Raw genomic sequence first — 18,661 nt, 5'->3', positions numbered from 1 at the left:
CTGACTCACTACGTCAACTGAGGCTGCACCGGGAGGTGTATTGAGTGAGACCTTGAAGGATGGGTAGGATTTCAACAGGGGGAGAGGAGATAGGTACGTGGGGGAGGCATCCCCAACAATGGGACTGATTTGAGCAGTGACCCAGGGTCCTCCTGTGGCTGCGGTGAGACTGCATTTGTGTATCGGGGCAGGGCGGGAGCTGCTTCTTATTATACGCTCCCAACACCATGAGTCAGGGGTGACCTTCTGAGGTTAACAAGCTCAAGGTCTTGTACACTCCCCAAGTCACTTGTTTCACAAAGACAATTTGGGTTGCTTTTATTCAGCAGATTTAATTGTGCATTTTACCATAGCCCAGGCACTGTGCTAGGCACTGGAACAGACTCTCAGGCTGGCTCACATGGATGTGTGCATGAGTACGTGTGTGTGTATCAGCTTGTGTGTGTATGAAGTCACTGTCATTGAGACCCACACAGGCTGGGGGCACGTCAGAGCTAGAAGTCAACACTGGGAGACCAAAGGACAGAGGTCCACACATCTCAGGAGAAAATGAGTAGCAGAGGGTGTCCCGGAACCAGGTTACCCAAAGATCTTCCTAACCGACCCCTCGTATGATAGTTGGGGAAGCCAAGACTCTGAGGAGGGATGCAATGATAGGTGTAAGTGGGCAACCTGAGCCTACTGCGGTCTTTGGCCATTTGACCGAGGGACATCATTGGGCAAGACTGAAGACCCGCCCCGTCCAGTCCTGGGCCCCGAGGAGTGGTGACAACCCCACAGACCACCCAGTCCCTGTCCTGTGGAGGGCACATCTCAAGAGCTCTTCTTGTGCATCCTTTCTTTTGATACAACTTGTACAAAACTAAAGCAGTTGCTCATTCCCCGTGTCGGGAAGAGCTGGTCAGTAGCATTTGAGAACGAAGCCCAGATAACGGGCAGGGGGGTTGAAGCATTCCGTGTGTTTGGGGAGGTTAATTCACTTCTGAGCTACTTACACAAACACTGCCATTATCTTTCCAGGGTGGACTCCACGCTCACCACTCCGGGGCCTCGTTTTTCCCTTATTGAAAGGGGGTTAGAGCGGCAGTTCACTTGGAGAATTAGAAAGCTTGCAGATGAAATGACGACTTTGACCCCATTTTGTTAACAGCTGACCTAAAGCAATCATTCAGCTTGAAAGGAAATGGAAAACTGGACCCAGAATCCACAATCCCCTGCCTGAAGAAATCTAGTGCAGGAGAAAATGTTTCAAACACTGAAGCTACTTAAAAGCTTTTCCTTCCATCCAATGAAGGAGCTTACAGAACCCAGGAGGAAATCAAAAAGAATTATAGTACATCAGAGCTAGACTGGGCTTCTGTCAGCATCAAACCTTACCTTCTTTGAAAGATGAGGAAACGGAGGCTCAGTGGGGTGAAATGACTTGCCCAAGGTCAAGGCAAGTGTTTGAGGCCATGCTGGGATCAGATCGGTCCTCCCCAGTCACGTGCTTTTCCATCATTCCTTGATACTGTCAGTCCTATAGGAAGAGGATTTGTCTTTTTGCTTCTCTGGAACGCAGTGTTTGGCACACAGGATCAGCGCTAGCGTGGAGAACCCACCATCCTGGTGGGCATGGTCCCCTTTCCCTCCCCAGGTGTAGGCAATACCAAGTCAACACCTGGACTCCAAACTTTCAGCCATCCTTGCGGCTGTGGAATCTGCAGATGAACTGGTCAAGTGAGTCAGATGTGGGGGGAAAAGAGATCTATGTTTGCAGGTTTTTCCCCCTCAAAGGTCATCGGATAGGATAGTGGGGGACAAGATCTGGTAGGCTGCATAACATCCTCCCTGGATCTCTGCAGCTCAGAACTGCAGCCTTTCAGCAACCTTTCTGGCTGCTATATGACATCTGAATTCTTCCCTCTCCTATCATTGCCAGGCAGGTACACATTTCCCCCAAATGAGGCTGCAGTGGAGTTAAGAGAACAAGGAGCTCTCAGAATTCCTGGGATCAGGTGACAAGGCATAGTGACAGATGTGGAGAGCTCAGTGCTCTCTATCTTCCCTTCCTTTTCCATGTCCTGTCCACAAAGGGGGTAAGAAGAGTTGCTGTGTCCCCGAAACACCAGCAGGATCCATGAGCTCATGTTTGTAAAAGCGGGGTGAGAGCTCCTTGTCCAAACACTCAGCTGCTGCTGGGACAGGCTTTGTGGGCATCCTGGAGACAAGGGAGAGAAGGCTGTGGGGAGCTGAGAGAGGGGGCTGCTGGCCCTTGCGTTGGGTGTCTCAGTGGTGACTGCGGAAGGGCATGGGTGCACGGCATCAGACCCTGAGGCAGTGGACCTGCAGTGATGCGACAGAGCCAGCAGATGCTTTTCTGGAAGTGGCTCCGGTGCAGCTCAGCCAGGGAGGGCCCTGAGCATCACCAGAAGAGGGGCATGGCATTATGGGAGGTCATGCTGGTGGGCTCTGGAACGGGTTCCAGAACCCTAGTCTGGGTTGACTTCTGGCACCCTCGGCAAAGCCCTCTTAACCTGGGACCCAGAGCCAGAAAGGGTGGGAAATCAAGTGAGTCAGACACTGAGACCCAGCGAGGCATGACCCTAGCCAAAGGGAAGCTTTGCCATTGACTGAGCAAACACTCTGGAGATAAGAGTCTAAGACCGACCGAGCATAACCCCAGTCAGAGAGAGGGAGAGACAGAAAGAGATTTAGAACCAGTTTAGTAACAAGTTGAAATCCATCTGTCACCTGGTTTATGTAGAATGACCCTCAGGTTCTGTGTATCCTTAGCTTTCGTTAATTCAAGAATCTCTCAGCCATGCATGGCGTTTGTGTCTGGGATGGTGTTTGATCGAGAGTGGCGGCTTGATGCGTATTTGCTGGAGTGAGTTTCCATGAACTCTGGGTGATCCCCAGGAGTGATGGCAGAGGTGGCAATGTGGCGAGAGAGGGGTGTCTGAGGGACCCCAGAGTTGATCCATCAACCTCACTGTTTCCGGGTGATCAACTGAGGACTGGGAGGGGTCTTGTCTGAGGCCAAGGGCCCTCCTGGAGGTGGTGGCAGGGATGGACCTACACATGATCCCCGCATGGTTTTGCATTTCTAGAAAGCAAGCCACAGTTGGAGCTTCCCTATGGCCAGCAGCTTGTGAGCGGCTCAGCCTCTGCTTGCCCCTCAGGGACAGGAATGTCCAGGCCCCTGGCCTGGGGCAGTGGTGAGGGACGCGCCCACTGAGTGGTTTTAACACCAGGAGGCAGGATCTCTTGCCCAGCTTGGCCTTAACTCTTTGTTGTTGTGGGTTTGCCCTGCCTGTATTTTAGGATTCCATGGCAACCTTTCCAGTTCACCCCACCGACAGGAACAGGAGTACTCAAAACAAATCTGACCTCCTCTGGCCCCTGCTTCAGTGGTTCTTCTTCTGATCGATAAATCCACCCTCTCTCCAGGGAACAGCAGTCAGCCCGTCACTGGCCCCCTCCCACTGTGCTCTTCCGGCTCCAGGAACCTCCCCAATTTGATTCTTCCTCCCCAGAATGCCCGTCCCACTGTGCTAACCCGAATAAAACTCAGCTCAGAGCTGTGTCCCCTCTCAGAAGCCTTCCTGGGGGCCTTAAGGCACTCCCTCCCTTCCAAGGTGATGCACGTGCTCTCACAGCAGACAGACAGCCAAGGAAGGCAGAGCGGCCTGATGAGTGGTTCTGAAGGGGGAGCATCTCAGTGGGGAGTGCTGTTGTGAAAGGGGCGATGACTTTGGCTGTGGAAGCAGGGGAGCAGGGACTTGCTGGATCTGTTGATGCCACAGCAAGCCCCCCACCAACCATGAGCAGATACCCTCCATGTGCTGTACGTGCACCCCCTGGCAGCACCCTGCAGCCGCCCATTGAGGCTGCTACGTGCCCATTCCCCGGATGAGCAAAGGGGACCCTTGAAAAATTCAACATCCTGCCTGTGACTGAGAGCTCGTGAGAGGGGAGCCCAGAGTGGGCCTGAGCAATTTGGCTTTTGAATCTGGAGACTAATTGCCTCGCTCTTAGGGGACAGGGACTGCTCAGGTCGGGGAATTGGGAGGAAGGCAGACACGGGGCAGTAAGGACAGGCATTTCTCAGGGTGTAGGTCCAGAAGCAGCAAGCCCATGGGAGAGGGGGATGAGGTGCTTTGGAGAACAGGTAGGAGAGCTTTAAGTGGTTTGCCTTGGGGCTGTGTTATGTAAGACTTGTCCCCACCTGTGTTACCTTCAGTGACGTCAACTGCCTGAGGATTCTGGGGTGAGTGGGTTAGTTCTAGGAATGAATGGGGCTTCTGGATCACGCTTTGCACAGGGTGAGAGCGGAGGCTGCCTGTGACCATGGTGGGTGTCAGGGTTGTTGATTGCGGGCTCTTAGAGGGCAGGAACGGGGTCTCACCCATCTTTGAAGGCTCAGTGCCCAGCAAAGGACCCTGCACATGTAAGTACTTACCGTTGTTGCCAAACTAAATGGGAAACAATGGATCCTCAGGATAATGAGAACCAAGATTTATTAAAGGCTTCCTGAATGCCAGGCATGATGCTCAGCCCTGCCCTATGAGGTTAAGTTAACTTGTCCAGGGCCAAACAGCTAAATATCTGGTGAGACTGGGATTAGACCCCAGGCCTGTGGCTCCAGCATCTGCACTCCTAACCTCTACACCAGACTGCCACCTGCAGGGCAGCCCAGGCCCGGGAGACCAGGGGAAGGAAGTGGTAAGGGTGGCACATCACTTTATCTTATCCAGGGGAATGGAAGGTGGGTGGGTGGCTCTAGCCTGGGGTGAATGGGGAAGTCCTTCACCCAGGAAATATGCAGAGGTCTGGTGTGCAACCTTCCTTCCTGGAGGCACTGAAGGCACCACAAGGGTTGATCTTTCTTTTGCCCAGGTTTCACGGGTCCTATGTCAACCTGCACTACGGCTACCTCCCTGACGCCCTGATGGACCTCTCGGGAGGGGTGGTCACCAACATCAGCCCGCACGTCTCCTCGCCTGACCTGGTGATGATGGTGAAGAAGGCAGCCGAGGCTGGCTCCCTGATGACCTGCGGCACCCTGGCCGGGGTGAGTAGAACAGGAATCTCGTTGCACTGGTCCAAGCCTTTCCTCAGGAGTGTTCAGCCACTGGCCCATTCAGCTAGGAAGGGGAGTGGCCAAGTGGCTGTCATGGTGGAGCACTGATGCTGTGCTTTACCATCATCATCTCATTTAATCCCCCCAACAGCCCTCCATCTGAAACAGGGCCTGCAGAATTCACTAGCAGAGGAGGAAATGGATTCAGAATGGTTAAGCAAAATGCTCACCATCACACAGCCAGCAAGTGGCTGAGCAGGGTTCACATGTTGTCTGACTCTGAAGCCTTTGCCTAGTGTTTCCCTGTGACCAGGAACAGTGTGATCCGGAGTGGCCGTGAGGGGAGGGGTTTGATTCTCACTGGCTCCAAGGGCAGAGCTTGGATGATCCTCCAGATTATTTGAGTTCGTTCTAAGACAGCCAACGCCCCCCATGAGGACACTTCTTCACTCTTTAAATGTGGGCTGTGAGTCACACATCCCTAGTCTGAAAGGCCATCTGAAACCTCAGATGCACTTTAAACTCACAGCATGGAGGTGGTGGGTCTTCCTGACTCCTCCGAAATGCCCAGCAGATGTGTTTTGTGTTGTGTCTCGGTGATGAGTGATTGGAGGAGCAAGCAGCCCAGGTCCTCAGGACTCAGTGGGGTTCTGTCCACCATGAGGTGTTCTCTGGAAGATGAAATGCCTGGAGCCTCAGCCACCCAACAGCCTCCAAACTTTGCCTCTCCAGGAAAGAGCTCCAGGAATATAAGCCATTCCAGTGCTGGAATCAGTGGGATGCTTCTCATCTGGCCACAGCTCAGCTACTGACTGAATTGTGCTTTTCTCTGTCTTTGAGGAACGTGTGAATGTTTAATGCTTAGTCTGCTTTTCTCCTTTGAAGCCGATGAGTGAGTCCACGAGGATGGCGAATGGGCTGGTGAGTCGGCATGCCTACACGGTGACCGGGGCTGAGCAGGTAAGGCTCCCTGTGAACACTGTGCCCCAGTGTGCTTACTCCCCTAAACAGGAGTCAGAATCCTGTGCCTCAGTGAGCCCCACAAAGCTGACACGAGTCCTGATCACCCTTGGCCTCCACCATGTCCTTGCCCATCCTGGACAACCTCATTTCCTCTTCATCCAGAAGTTCTAGTACCCAGCATCCTCATCCTTCAGGGACCCCCAGAGATCTCGCTATCCTTAAATGACCTCAGACAGGCTGAGTGTCTAGCCAGACAGAGGGATTAATCCAAAGTGAAAGCAGAATTAACTACCCAATTGACTCTGGGGGAAGTTTTACCCTGAAAGTGTTTTATCTGTGACGTACCAATCCAACTGCTCCCACAGAGACACTCCAAAATGCAGGGGCTCAAGCAGGATAAAGGTCATTTCTCTCTGGGTAGCAGGTGACTCCAGAGCTGGGAGGTAGCTTCTACCTGTGAGCCCAGGGCAGCTGCTCCAGGTCCCCTCATCCCCCAGCCAGGGGAAGAAAAAGAGGCCAGGGACTGACACACCCAGAAGGAAGGCACATCTCAGTCAAGGCACACCCCATGTTCTCTCAGATCCCATTAGTCGGGACCGAATCACGTGCCACCCAGTGGCCCAAGTATATCTGGGAAACAGACCATCTAGTCAGGCCACCATGTGCCCAGCTAAAGCAGTACTCCCACGGAAGAGGGGAAGATGGCTCTTCGGGGACAGTCTTTCCCTTTAATGCCACGACCAACTTTGGGTGGACAAAAATGCATGTTATCACTGTGTGCAGTATCGTTTGGTCCATAAAACATGACCAAAGTCCAGCCTCCTCCACTCGTAAATGAGAAGCTGAGGCTTGGGAGGGGACAGTCAGGGGGACACAGCTACTTGAAACGGCTGGGCCTAGACACCACGTCTCCTCACTTCCCATCTCCGCGTCCCCTGCAGGCGTGTGGGGACACACTCCCTGACCTTGTGATGATCTCCCACAGCTGCTCCCCCATCTCTGTACTTCTCACAACTCACGAGGTCCAATAAGGTCTCCTAGGCCCTAAGAGACAGTGTTGCAAACTCCAGGGTCCATTTTTCGTGGGTATTTACGAGCCAAGGAATACAGAGTATCAGGTTCTATTTCTGGCCTGTGCCTCGTATTTGCCCTCCTTCTCTGGGTGTCAGTCTGTCTCTCCTGTCCACTGACCTGAGGCCGGTTGGTCCGTTGTTTTGTGTTTGGGTGACTGTTCCAATCTGCAAAACAGAGACAACACATGTGTCTCCAACCTGTCTGCCTGAGGAAATCAGCACCAAAATGCTGCCGCTGCCTAGACCTGGAGGAGAGTAGGCACCTAATAAATGCTCATTGGATCAATGGGTGAGTGCCCTTGCATGAGTGAATGAATGCCTTTGTCCTCGGCTTGTGAAGATGACATCACTGACCCTCCATCATAGAATGTATGTAAAGGTCTCAAAAGACATTTCCCACAAGCACCGAAGGGGCCCTGTTAACCCAGGCCAGACGCCATCCCGGTCAGAGCGGCTCTGGTTGCTCTTCCTCTGGAATCTCCCACGTCTTTCTCCTAATTCTCAGCAGACAGACAATACCATCGTCACAGCTGGCCACAGCTGGGCATTCAGCTCTGTGTAGCTCCCCGTCCTGGATGTGGACAAGTCTAGGCGAGGGAGAGTAAATCAGTTTTCTTGTGTGCCAACCTCAATCAATTGGCAGTACTGCCTGGATTACTGTGTTGACAAGACTTTGGCTCTGCTTCCAGATTTGGAAGAAGAGAGCTGTGACGTCTGTGCTGGGCATGGAAGGAGGGGGCCATGGTCCCTGCTGATGTGCCTGCCGCTCCTGGACAAGGCCCCCTTTAATACATGGAGACGGCCTTTGTTTCTCCTCCGAACACGGGGCAGAAGGGACTTGTGTATCCAGAGGTCCAGATGGCCATGGAATATGAGTCCTGCAGCAGCTGGGCACAGGGATGGCAGCAATGGCCGCTTACAGAGCAGCCAAGGAAACGCCTCGGGCCAAGGTCATGGGCATGAACTCGCGAGTCAAAGTGTGGGCTCAGGGGGTTTGGGCTCCCGATGACTTTGCTCACAGCTCAAATGTTTGATTCCCCAGAGCACACACTCTGAGTTGTTCTTATAATACACAGAGCAGTCTGAATAGGACACCCCCCCATGATGGTAGGTGACAAAGACCTGTCCTGTATGGTCCATCCCTGCCGTTCCTGCCATCCTGTGGCCACTGGCACTTCCTAGCAAGTGCTTTAAGGAGCGCCAGCCCGGTTAGATGCTCTGTGAAAGCAATTTTCCAAATGCAGCTCACTGTACCCCTACTTGGAGATTCACAATGGATATTAGCCTTTTAAAGGCTCTGAGAAGGCCTGTATTAACAATACAGTTTGGTTTTAATCTACCATTAGCCATGAAACCATCTTTTCTAGGAGTAACTATTAACAGCCTATGGAACTAGCATTTAAGAGAATACTTTTAAGGAAATATTATCTGAGGACAGATAACCTAGATCTCCTCTTGCCCAGTGGTACCCTTTCAGAGAGATCTGACCAGGGTCAGGGTACAGTCAGTAGCCAGGAGAGTGAAGCCAATAAGCCAGCCCAGCCCATTCTCAGATGCAGCTGTGATGTTGGCTTCGAATGTGACCCCTGAGCCACCTGGCCATGACCCACATGATCATCAACAGGACACTATCAAAAAGAAGTGACCCTGTTAGACAAGGGCCCAAGAACTTGACTTGATTAAAAGTTCTTCCTCCAGAAGGAGGAGGTTATAACTCTGACCACGAGAGCTAAGATTAAACCAGCCCATAAATGCAGTGTGCTTTTTAATCTGCTCATCCTCCCTCTGGGCAGGACACAGACAGGAAGATAAATGAAATTGGCATGTTTTATTCTGCACCTAGCTGGGGCGGTGACTCCCCTGGGCAAGGGGGTGCGTGTTTCTCGGCATGCCTCATTTAGCTCTGTTCTCAGCCCCTTCCAGTCACTGGCCACCCTTCTCCCCTATGCCAGCCTGCATCCCTGCTCTCCCTGAGGCACTGAGGGTGGCTCATTAAGCACTTTGGGCCACCAGACCACCATTTCTCACATCCCTGTACTATGGGCTTTGTCACGTGCTCGCAGTTAACAATACAACATGTGTAAAGCCTGGAGTGCCTGGGGGTGGGCAGAGGGGCACCCCTATGCCACATGACATTAAAAGTCAACGTACCTTCCACTGTGGTGTCAGCCATATAGAGCTAGACAGAAAAGAACCTCACCCAAGCCGGGTCCTTGGGCCCTTATCTAACTGCATTGCTCCTTCATGGTACTGCCCTATTGGTGAGCATGCACTGGCCCAGGGGTTACCTGCAAGGTCAGGGTCTCGGCTACATCCGAGAAGGGGCTGGGCCCTAGAGCAGCTGTGTCCTTTATCCACTCGCATTCCAAGGATGAGAGCCTGGGCTTTGGAGACTGGCAGTAGCTGAGATCAGGATTCCTCCTTTGCCACTTACTGTGTGGCCTTTGGAAAGTTGCTCAACCTCTCTGATGCTCAGTCTCCTCCTCTGCATGATGGGAATTCTATATACATCTAGCTCAGAGGATAGAAGGACCAGCACACGTCACAGTCAGGCCTGGCTCCAAGCCCTGCCTCCACATACCAGTTTCATTTCCACATGGGAAGAGTCCCCTTGGGGCTTTCGCTGTCTCCTCTGCCTGGAATCACTGAACAAGTGCCCTCCTTCTGACACCCCTCCAGGCCTCCATCTCCTCAGACAACATTAGCATAGATCAATAGCACCGCTACAACTCAATCATGCTTTAATTCCTCTCACCAGGCTGAGGCCTCCTGGATCCAGGAAAGTAAGTTCAAAGGGCTGTGATTGTTTTGCTGTAACTTTTCAGTGGTCTGCCCTCTGGCCTCAGTGGTCTGAAGAAGCACATGTGTCAGCCTCCGTGAGTCTGGGAGTGATGATGATGCGGTCCCCTGGGGAAGGACGGACAGCGCAGGCCATGGAGGTGCCTGCTCCCCGACAGAGGCAGGGATTGCAGGCTGGGGCTGGCTCAACTCCCAAGTCCTGGTCTTGCTCAGATCAGTCTCCTCTGCTGGTCTCACTCAGGACAGTGCTAGGGAGACCCTGCACATGTCCCGAGGGTCAGCTGGCAACGAAGCGGCTATTTCTGTGGAAGAGAGATGCTGGTTGTGGCAGGGTGTGTCGAAGGCTGCGGACGCATAAAGATCTCCCTTCTGCAGCCCGAGACACCATCCACCGATGTTTATCTGCTGTTAAGTCTCAGCTCATGCAAGTTTTAGGATGCAGTCCTACAGAATGAGGAAGTTGCCCCTGTCCTTTGAGGTGCTGAGCAGAAAGGGGCCATTTTCTCTTCGATCTCATTCCAACTCCACGCCGGCAGAGACATTGATTTTTTTTCAATTTTTTTTCTGGCTGCAGCCAAATGAGGTCAGATGTTAAATTAGTCCTTGGAGGTAAGAAGCAGCCACATTCGTATTCCCTCTTTTCCGCTGACTTTTGCTGGCGAACACTGACAGTCTTCCTTTTCTGTTCTCCTCTGCAGGTTTGGTACAGGAGGAGCTGGGAATATCTCATCCGCCTGTGGAACCCCTGGGGCAAGGTCGAATGGAGAGGGCCCTGGAGCGACGGGTATGGCTTCTGAACACCTCTCTCTCCCTCAGCGGGACCCAGTGTTTGGAGACGCACCCTGGCCCACAGGGGCGGCATACCTCACTCCTGCTGTGCACCTCGCTGCAGGTCTGTCCAGCTCACACCTACGTGTGACTGTTAGTCCGTCTCACACTCCCATGATGCCATGCGCCAAGCATCTATTAGACACCTACTGTGTACTCTCTGTACTAAGTATACCATGCTGGGTGGGAGCTGTGGGATATAGACAGCTAACAAGAGTGTCTGTCCTCCAGAAGGTTATAGTCTTGCATTGAACCCATATACCCAGAAGAAGTGAAAAATAGAGAGGAGTGGGGGTGGGGCATGGCCGGAGCCAAGTTCTACATGGCAGGTGGGTATAGAGCGAAAGAGCCTCAGCCCATGAAGGGGTCCCATAGGATTCTGATCCTGATGATGCCACGGGATCAGGACAGAGAAGGCTTCTTTTTGGGGGAATTGGGAGCTGAGGCAACGATCATTTTTTTTGTTGTTTTTTTGTTTTTAGTTTTTTTTGACTCAGTCCACCTGGGTCATCCGTCCTGCCCTACCGGTCTAGATGCTCACGTGTAATGGGTGCCTGGACTGGCACCTTGCTATAGAAGGAGTGAGCAGGGCTAAGTGGGTCTCAGATGCCTCAGCTGGTTGTGTCCCCGGCAGCTGCTCTCTGTACCAGCCGACTGGTGGGGACCCCGCTGTGTGGTCAGTAGTCCCCAGGGAGCTGGGCTGGCGTTTCCCAGCTGCCAGGAGGACTAAGCCCTGGTCCCTGTCCCCTTGCTGACTGAGAGCGAGACGGCCGTCCCGAGAGGGATGCCAGGCTGGCGACAGGGTACTGGCTTGTCTCAGAAGCCAGCAGGGCCCAGCCCCCGACATGTCTCTGAAGGCCTGTCTGTGTTAGACCCGTGGAAAGTGTTGAGACATGTTGGCCTGCCCTGGCAGCTTAGCATGAAGGAGAACATGATCTGAAAGGAAATGCCATGCATTCATTCTTAACAGGAGAACAGACCTCAACAAGCAGTGAAAATCAATGCAGGGAGAAGTGTGTTCTGGGGGCGAATGCAGAGTTGGCTGGTGTCCCCACCCTGAGCCTGATGCCCCAGGCTGGACGGTGACAGGGGCCACCCCATCCTCTGTGAGCCCCACAGCTGATGCCCCTGCGCGAGTGGGCGCATGGCAAATGTGAGACGAACTTACAGAGGATGTAGGGTAGGAATGCGAGAGAGAAGGGGAGAAAGAGAGAGAGTGAAAGAGGCAGACAGGGAGGAAACAGGCAACATGAATTCACAGAATAAACCCGGGTGTGTGACCTCAGATGCCCTCTGGAGAACAGGGCAGCTCGTCCCCCCTGCCTCACCCCTGCCTCGGAAGGGGATGAACTTGCAGAACCACGAACCACTGGACAATGTTTTTACTCACTGCTGCCCTTTCTCCTTTCATCCTGCCTCTATTCTTTCTTCCTCCCTGGGGGGAATCCTTGGCCCTTACCAGTCCTCCCTCCCAATCACCACCCCAAGCTGCTGTACATGGGCCAGGGGCGATCTGATTAGCCAGAATCCCTGATTCGGGGTTGGCTGTTGCCCTAGGAACGAGGAAGGGCAAACGTCAGCAGCACGTTGCCCTTGAGGAGAAGAGGCAATAAATTCACACAAGCTGATGTTCTGCCCACATCCCCTGTGCTAAGTAGCAAATGACCAGTGAGGGCAACAAAGGACCCCAGAGATCAGGGAAGAGAGGCTTCCTGTGCGTGGGCCTGCCTGTTCAGGGAAAGCTTCGTGGATGGGGTTGAACTGGAGTTCAACTGAAAAAAAAAAAAAAAAAAGCATGATTCACTTTGGAAGAGATCACTGGGTAGGCGAGAAGTGTCGGCCACTGTGCTGAGCCAGGAACGTTTGTAGCGTGTTCAGGGCCAACAAGCTGGCCTGAGGCAGAGGAACCCAAGAGGGAAGTGTTTGAGAGCTGGAGCCAGAGAGCCTGACGCCAGCTTCGAGTTTGGATTTAGAGCCTCCAGGCACGGGGGTTCTTGAGGGCCTTTGAATGGGCTGGAGAAGTGTGCAGAGCAGGGCCGGGGGATGGGCCTGACAGCACCTGCCGTGGAGGACACGTATCCTGGATGAGTACTGAGGTTCACCCTTCCCACCTGAATCCAGGCTGGAAGAAGGACAGGGCTGCACAATCAAGTCTTCAGGCATTGGTCCATTTCCTACTTTTTAACAAGCAGAGACGGATGGCGAGAGTGGGTGGTGTATTCTCCACCATAATGGAAATTTCAGTCACACACACTTAAAGGCAAACTTGCATGAATCAATAGCATATTGATTTACACTACATTTATTTTCCCTTACACACTGCAGAAAATATAATCACTTAATTATAAAATTGCCATTTTACAATAGCACATCTGACTGGCTCAGCCTGCAGCCAGAAGCCTGAGTGGTCCCTGCCTTGCTCTGCTGGCACAGAGGTGGCCCAGGCAGGCCCTTGATGCAAGTCAGTCCCAGAGAAAGAGCTCATTACACTTTTGTGCCTCTGGGACCTGTGGCCTAGGAGCACGCCCCTGCTTTAAGGGGTGAGCTGGGGCGGGACAGCTGCGGCCTTCTGCCCGTGAGGGTCTCCGCCTTCACCACAGACCCTAGAACTAGCTTCTGGAACACATTATCCCAGTGAAGTTGACAGCTTTAATTATTAATTAAGCAAGCAAAATATTATGGGCATTCCCACTACATGCATTGGGTGAAGGCCCTTTGTCGATGATGTAAATGTGAGCAAGGTCACCGATCTCACGGAACTTGGAGTCCAGTGGGGGAACGGCAAGAAACAAGCAAGCGATCAACAAGCACTAGTGACACTGGGTACTAAGTACTGGGACAGGAATGGTATGGTGAGCCGCAGGGGCTCACAGGAGGGGCACCGTGGCGGGGACGAGCACGATTTCCCAGCAGAAGTGCCTTTTAGGAGGAAAGGTGAGTGTAGGTTACTGGGTTACAGGACTGAAAGGAGGAGGAAAAGCGTTCCAGGCAGAGGGGGCATCATGGTGAAGGCCAGGGTGGAGGGGGCTCCGCACGGGACAGACGTATTCCTGAGCAAATGAAGATACTCTTTACTACTGGGGTGTCGGGCTCAATGCTGTGGGGAACAGGGAGCTGCTCAGGGAAAGCTGGAGAGGTAGGCAGAGACCAAGATGTGTTTCAGAAGTGTGAACTTCATCCTGAGAGTGAAAAGGAAGCACTGATGTTTTTGTTTTGAGCAGGGAAATGCCGTAATCAGATTTCTGTTTTAGAAAGATTGGTTTGATAGGCGGTGTGGAGAATGGATAACAAAGGAGGGCAGGACTGAGTTCAGGTGAGAAGTCCAACAAGGAGTTGAGGGTTCTTGAACTTGGAAAAAAGCAGTAAGGATGGAAATCAGTGGATGGCTTTGACAGGGGGTTAGAAGGTAGAATCAATAAATCATTAATATTTGGTGCTGTCTTTAATGTAGGGGGAGCAAGAGAGTGACCCTTCATTTGCTCGGGCAATAGGAGGAGGCAGAGGATGAGTACAGTTTGGGATAGGTTGACTACAAGGTCACAGTGGGGCTCTGGTGGAGACGAGGAATGGACCATAGCATGTGTCCATCTATAAAGCTCAGGAAAGAGGACCGGGCTGGGGGCAGCTTGGAAGCCATGGACGTAGAGAATCACTAGGTAGAATGCCACTCTCCACCTGCACCCAGAAACTATTGGAAGCCTGTGCAAAGGACCCCGTGGGGCCACATGCGATTGAGACGATCTGTCCTAGGAGATCTCATCCTGTGGTCTGTCTCTCCACACCCAGGTCTCCGGAGTGGCAGGAAATCTACCACCAACAGAAAAGCCAGCTGTATGAGCATAAGGACGATGGCGAGTTTTGGTACTTACTCTTATTTTAAAATTATATTTCAAATCTTTAACTGTTGCCCAAACTCTCAATCCCTACCCTGTTTCCAAAACTTTTTTGAGAATATTCACTTTGCAGGGGCCTCTGTAGAAGGAGTCTGTTTTCTCCGCCAAGACACTAAAGCTTTGAACATGAAATTGTGTTTGGGTTCTCTCTTTTCATGAAAAGTATTTCAGCTCTGAAATACTAGAGCTTGCAGGGAATGTTAATGATAGAAGGGAATATTGGCACCAAAGCTTTGAAAACTACCGTTTCCTGGAAACCAGGATGCATGATTATCATGCCTGTATCTTCCATGCCATCTTGTTGGGACCCCTGCAAAAAAAATCCCCCAGTCATCCCACAGTCCATTCATCCCACAGTCTCTCCTGGCATGAATTACAAGAGAGCAACTTGGAGTTAATCTCCCAGCCCTGACTCTGGAGTTCTGGGTGAGGTATCGATGTCATCGCCCAGCAGTTATGCAGGACTAGATGTTGAAAAACACATTCTCAGCCCTGTGCTCAGATCTCAAAGGATAAGATGAACATTTCTCTGAGGGGTTGTCTGGCTTGTTCAGTGACATATTTGAATGAAATCTGGCATGTGCAAAAAGGAGACTGGGTTTAAGTCATTAAGAATCAGAGGGATAAATGTAAATTAGAAGAAAAAACATTTCTAGAATCTCAACTTTCATCCACAGTACCAGCTGGGATGTTAGGTGTTGAACCCACTGTGTTCTGGTAAGACCTCAACAATGCTTTGGCAAAGGACCCTAGGGAAAAGTGACTTTCTTAGCAGCGTGTAGGACCCGTAGCAGAAAGAGATTGGCAGTCCTCTTGCTGGCCATGAGAGGGACCTGCAGAACCCAGAATCTGACGCTGTCCTTGTCCTTCCAACCACAAATGAACCAGAATGGGGCTCTGGTCTTGGGTAGGACCGTGGTAAATTAATGGTTACTATAGTTGACAGGCAAAGGTGTTGTGAAGTGATGGGAACCTCCACCCCAGCAACAAAACCAGTGGTCAGTAAGCGATTGTCTCTGTTTATAACAGGATGTCATGTCGAGATTTCCAAGAAAACTTCTCCTGCCTATTTATATGTAACCAAGTTCCAATCAGCCTGGACCATGGAAACATGCCCCATGAAAGATGGTCCCAAATGACGTTTAAGAACCACGTGATTCCAGGAAACACTGCAGGTAGTTATCCCTTTGGTAACGATTCTGCCAGGATGGAAGCTGCCAGGCCTTGCCCCATTCTGGCTTCACCTCTCGATGGCCCTCAATTCTGAACCATCAGCCTGAAGTTGAAAGAAGAGGAATTTGGCAGCCCAGAGGGACAGCTGTCCTTCTCTGGAGGACATGATTGCTGGTGGGGTGGGCAGGAGAATCTCCAATGTGCCTCCCCTGCCCTTTCATGCTTTCTCACTGTCCTTCTGCTAACTTACCGCCACCCCCCAGGAGTGGAACAGGCTCACCGCTCTTCAGTAATTATTCAGGACATTGCAGGGAGCTGTGGAAAGAGCACTGGACAAAAGTCAGGACCTGAGTTAAACCATTGTCTTTGCCATGTATTGGCTTTGTGACTCTGGGGATAAAGCTGGTCCCTCTGTCTCAGTCTCCCCTGTAACCCCTATCTGCCCCTTGAAACCACAAAGCACCATCCAGACATAAAGGGGCATATTCCTGCCCAGTGTGGGTGGTGTATCCTACAGCACTATACTGAGATCCCAGCAGTAGATGCCCCAAAATCTGTCTTTGGGCTCCCCGGGGATGAATCTTTAAAAGAGTTACACATTCTCTCTGGACCTTCCATTCCCCATGTGTGAGTGGATGAGTGAAATAGCGCCCTCTGAAGATGAACCTGTGTATGTTACACATCCTTGATAGGAAAAGCTATGCAAATAAGGTGTGTGTGTGTGTGTTACTCTGTGTGTGTTTGTTTGCACCTCGACATGTGCGTTTCTTCTCCTTGGCACCTGTCTTTCGAGAATGGTTTGCTTGAAGACCTCATACCCCAGGGTGTCCCTGTTTTCAACCTCCAGGCTCTTCACTCTGCTGGGCAGAGAACCTAGACCAGGAGGCCACGGGCAGACAAAGAAACCGCCAAGTCACTCTTGGGCAGCAAATTCGCTGATTCACCTTCCCTGAGCTGCACCTGTCCGACTGTGGGGCCAGAGCCCTTTTCCCTAGATATAATACATGTCAATGAACTAACCAAGTTCTGCATTGGCACCATTTTTAGTACTTCCTTACAGGAGAGAGGGAAGGGAGCCAGCCAGCAAGCACCTGCTAGGTGCTGCTGAGTGCACTTGAGAGCATCATCTTGCTTCATCCTCATAAAAAGCTGATGTCCGTGATGGTCCTCTACGTTTCCCCATCCCCCATTCAGAGCTTCCCAGCTGTGATCCAAACTTTCTGATGTCTACTAATTCATCTCTATCTTGACTTACCTTCATTTATTTTTTATACATTATCTTTCATGCACTTGAATCTAATGGTTTTCCATTAATTCTGTCTTGCTCTGGCTTTGGTGAGGACTCTTGGGCAGTAGAGTTCTATGAATTGCCATCTCTCTGCCTCTTTTCCTCTGTCTCCGTTGGTGCTTGGGGATTGACATAATTTCATGGCTCTGTGGTTGTTGTCAACGCATAAGCTCTTGCATACCTGAGGACTCTGGAATTCTACTTATTATAAAATATAAAAATAGCCCTCAACTTTACAGTTTAAGAAACATTTTCATGAAGTAGGAACTATACTTCCCCTCCTTGTTTTTAAGAAGAGGAGACTGAGGCTCACAAAATAAAGATGTTTGTGCCGCAATAGTGGGGACCAGGACCCAGGCTTTAGGTGTCCAAATCCAGACTTTCAGCCACCACCCATTGAACTGGGCATGCGTGGCTCTCTGAAGTGGTGCTGGTTCCAACCTGGAACCCCAGGAGCCAGGCTGGGGTCCACTTACTGCTCTTTTTCATGCAGAATTCCAGAGGGACGTGCAGTACCTCTTCTCTGTGCCAGACAGCATGGAAAGCAGCAATGTCGTCGTGTCCTTCAACATCATGCCACAAAATTTAAAGGCAAAAGACAGGATGTTTCCACTAAACTTCGAGGTGTTCAAGGTAAGGCAGCTTGCTTCAGGGCTTGCCCTTTGGGGATATTCTGTACACCTTGGGTGGAGAGAGCAGCCGACTAGGCTGGGAGATTTCACTCAATCGCAGACTCAGATAAAACCCAAAGGGCTATAGAGTTCATCTGGTCTGAAGGAAAACCTGAGACAGGAGATTAGCCTTGATCGATTTTACAGTGGGACATACCTCCTGCCTTTGTCACTTGCCAGCATGTCCTGGCACGCCGCAGGCTCCAGTGCTCGTTACTCAAAAAGTAGTCTGGTCAGGACCAGCTGTTGCAACAGTGCAGACTCCTGGGACCGCCCCAAGTTTTCTGAGTCCCACTCTCCATGGATAGAGCCTGAAAATCTGCATCATAATGAGCTCCCGGGGTGGGGGAGGGGCTGCTATGCACAGGACTATTTGAGAATCATTGGTTAAACTCTAGGAGGAGTTTAAGGGGAAAAAACAATCCTGGATATACAGCCAGGAGGTATGTTTTTCTCTTATGCTTAGACCAAAGTCTGGTCAAAGCTCCGTGGGTGGCTTACACGGAGGTGAGGTCTTCCTCTCCACCTAGCTTCCCCTCCACTCTGATGGCACTCCCAGCCAGATCTTCAGCTCCTAAGGGGCCATCTCCTCACCCCCTCCACATGCCGACACATACCCCAGCCATGAGTAAATGATCAGGGAATTTGGTTTTTAAAAACCATGTAAAAGAAAGGAGCTGCAAAAGAAAATCTGAGACTTGTGCTCCCTCCTCCTTTCCCAAACAACTTAATGCATCCCAAAGATAAAGTGAAGGGTTCTCAAATCGTACACCCCACAGCCTCTCTGCACGGAGATGCGTAATTAAGATCATGCAACCATCAAGTGCTGGGGTCCCTGTTCCTCAAATTAGAGGTGAAGTCTCCGAGGCCCAGCAAGGTGAAGTGACATGGTCGGAGCTGGGACTGGG

At 51.5% G+C, this 18,661-nt stretch overlaps 1 protein-coding gene across 2 annotated transcripts in view; it reads left to right on the top strand.

Annotated features, from left to right (window-relative positions):
• The window catches only part of CAPN13 (calpain 13), a 132,128-nt gene that overhangs the window by 88,921 nt on the left and 24,546 nt on the right, over positions 1-18,661 (top strand). For both annotated transcript variants that reach the window (XM_032497297.1, XM_014557942.2), the window contains 6 exons: positions 4,882-5,056; positions 5,951-6,025; positions 10,599-10,684; positions 14,515-14,589; positions 15,651-15,796; positions 17,576-17,715. In XM_032497297.1, the coding sequence (XP_032353188.1) occupies positions 4,882-5,056; positions 5,951-6,025; positions 10,599-10,684; positions 14,515-14,589; positions 15,651-15,796; positions 17,576-17,715 (697 nt within the window). The remainder of the gene's footprint in view (positions 1-4,881; positions 5,057-5,950; positions 6,026-10,598; positions 10,685-14,514; positions 14,590-15,650; positions 15,797-17,575; positions 17,716-18,661) is intronic.

This window comes from Camelus ferus, chromosome 15, assembly GCF_009834535.1.
Source record: "Camelus ferus isolate YT-003-E chromosome 15, BCGSAC_Cfer_1.0, whole genome shotgun sequence".
Lineage (NCBI taxonomy): Eukaryota > Metazoa > Chordata > Mammalia > Artiodactyla > Camelidae > Camelus > Camelus ferus.
This window is presented reverse-complemented; position numbering and strand designations above follow the sequence as displayed.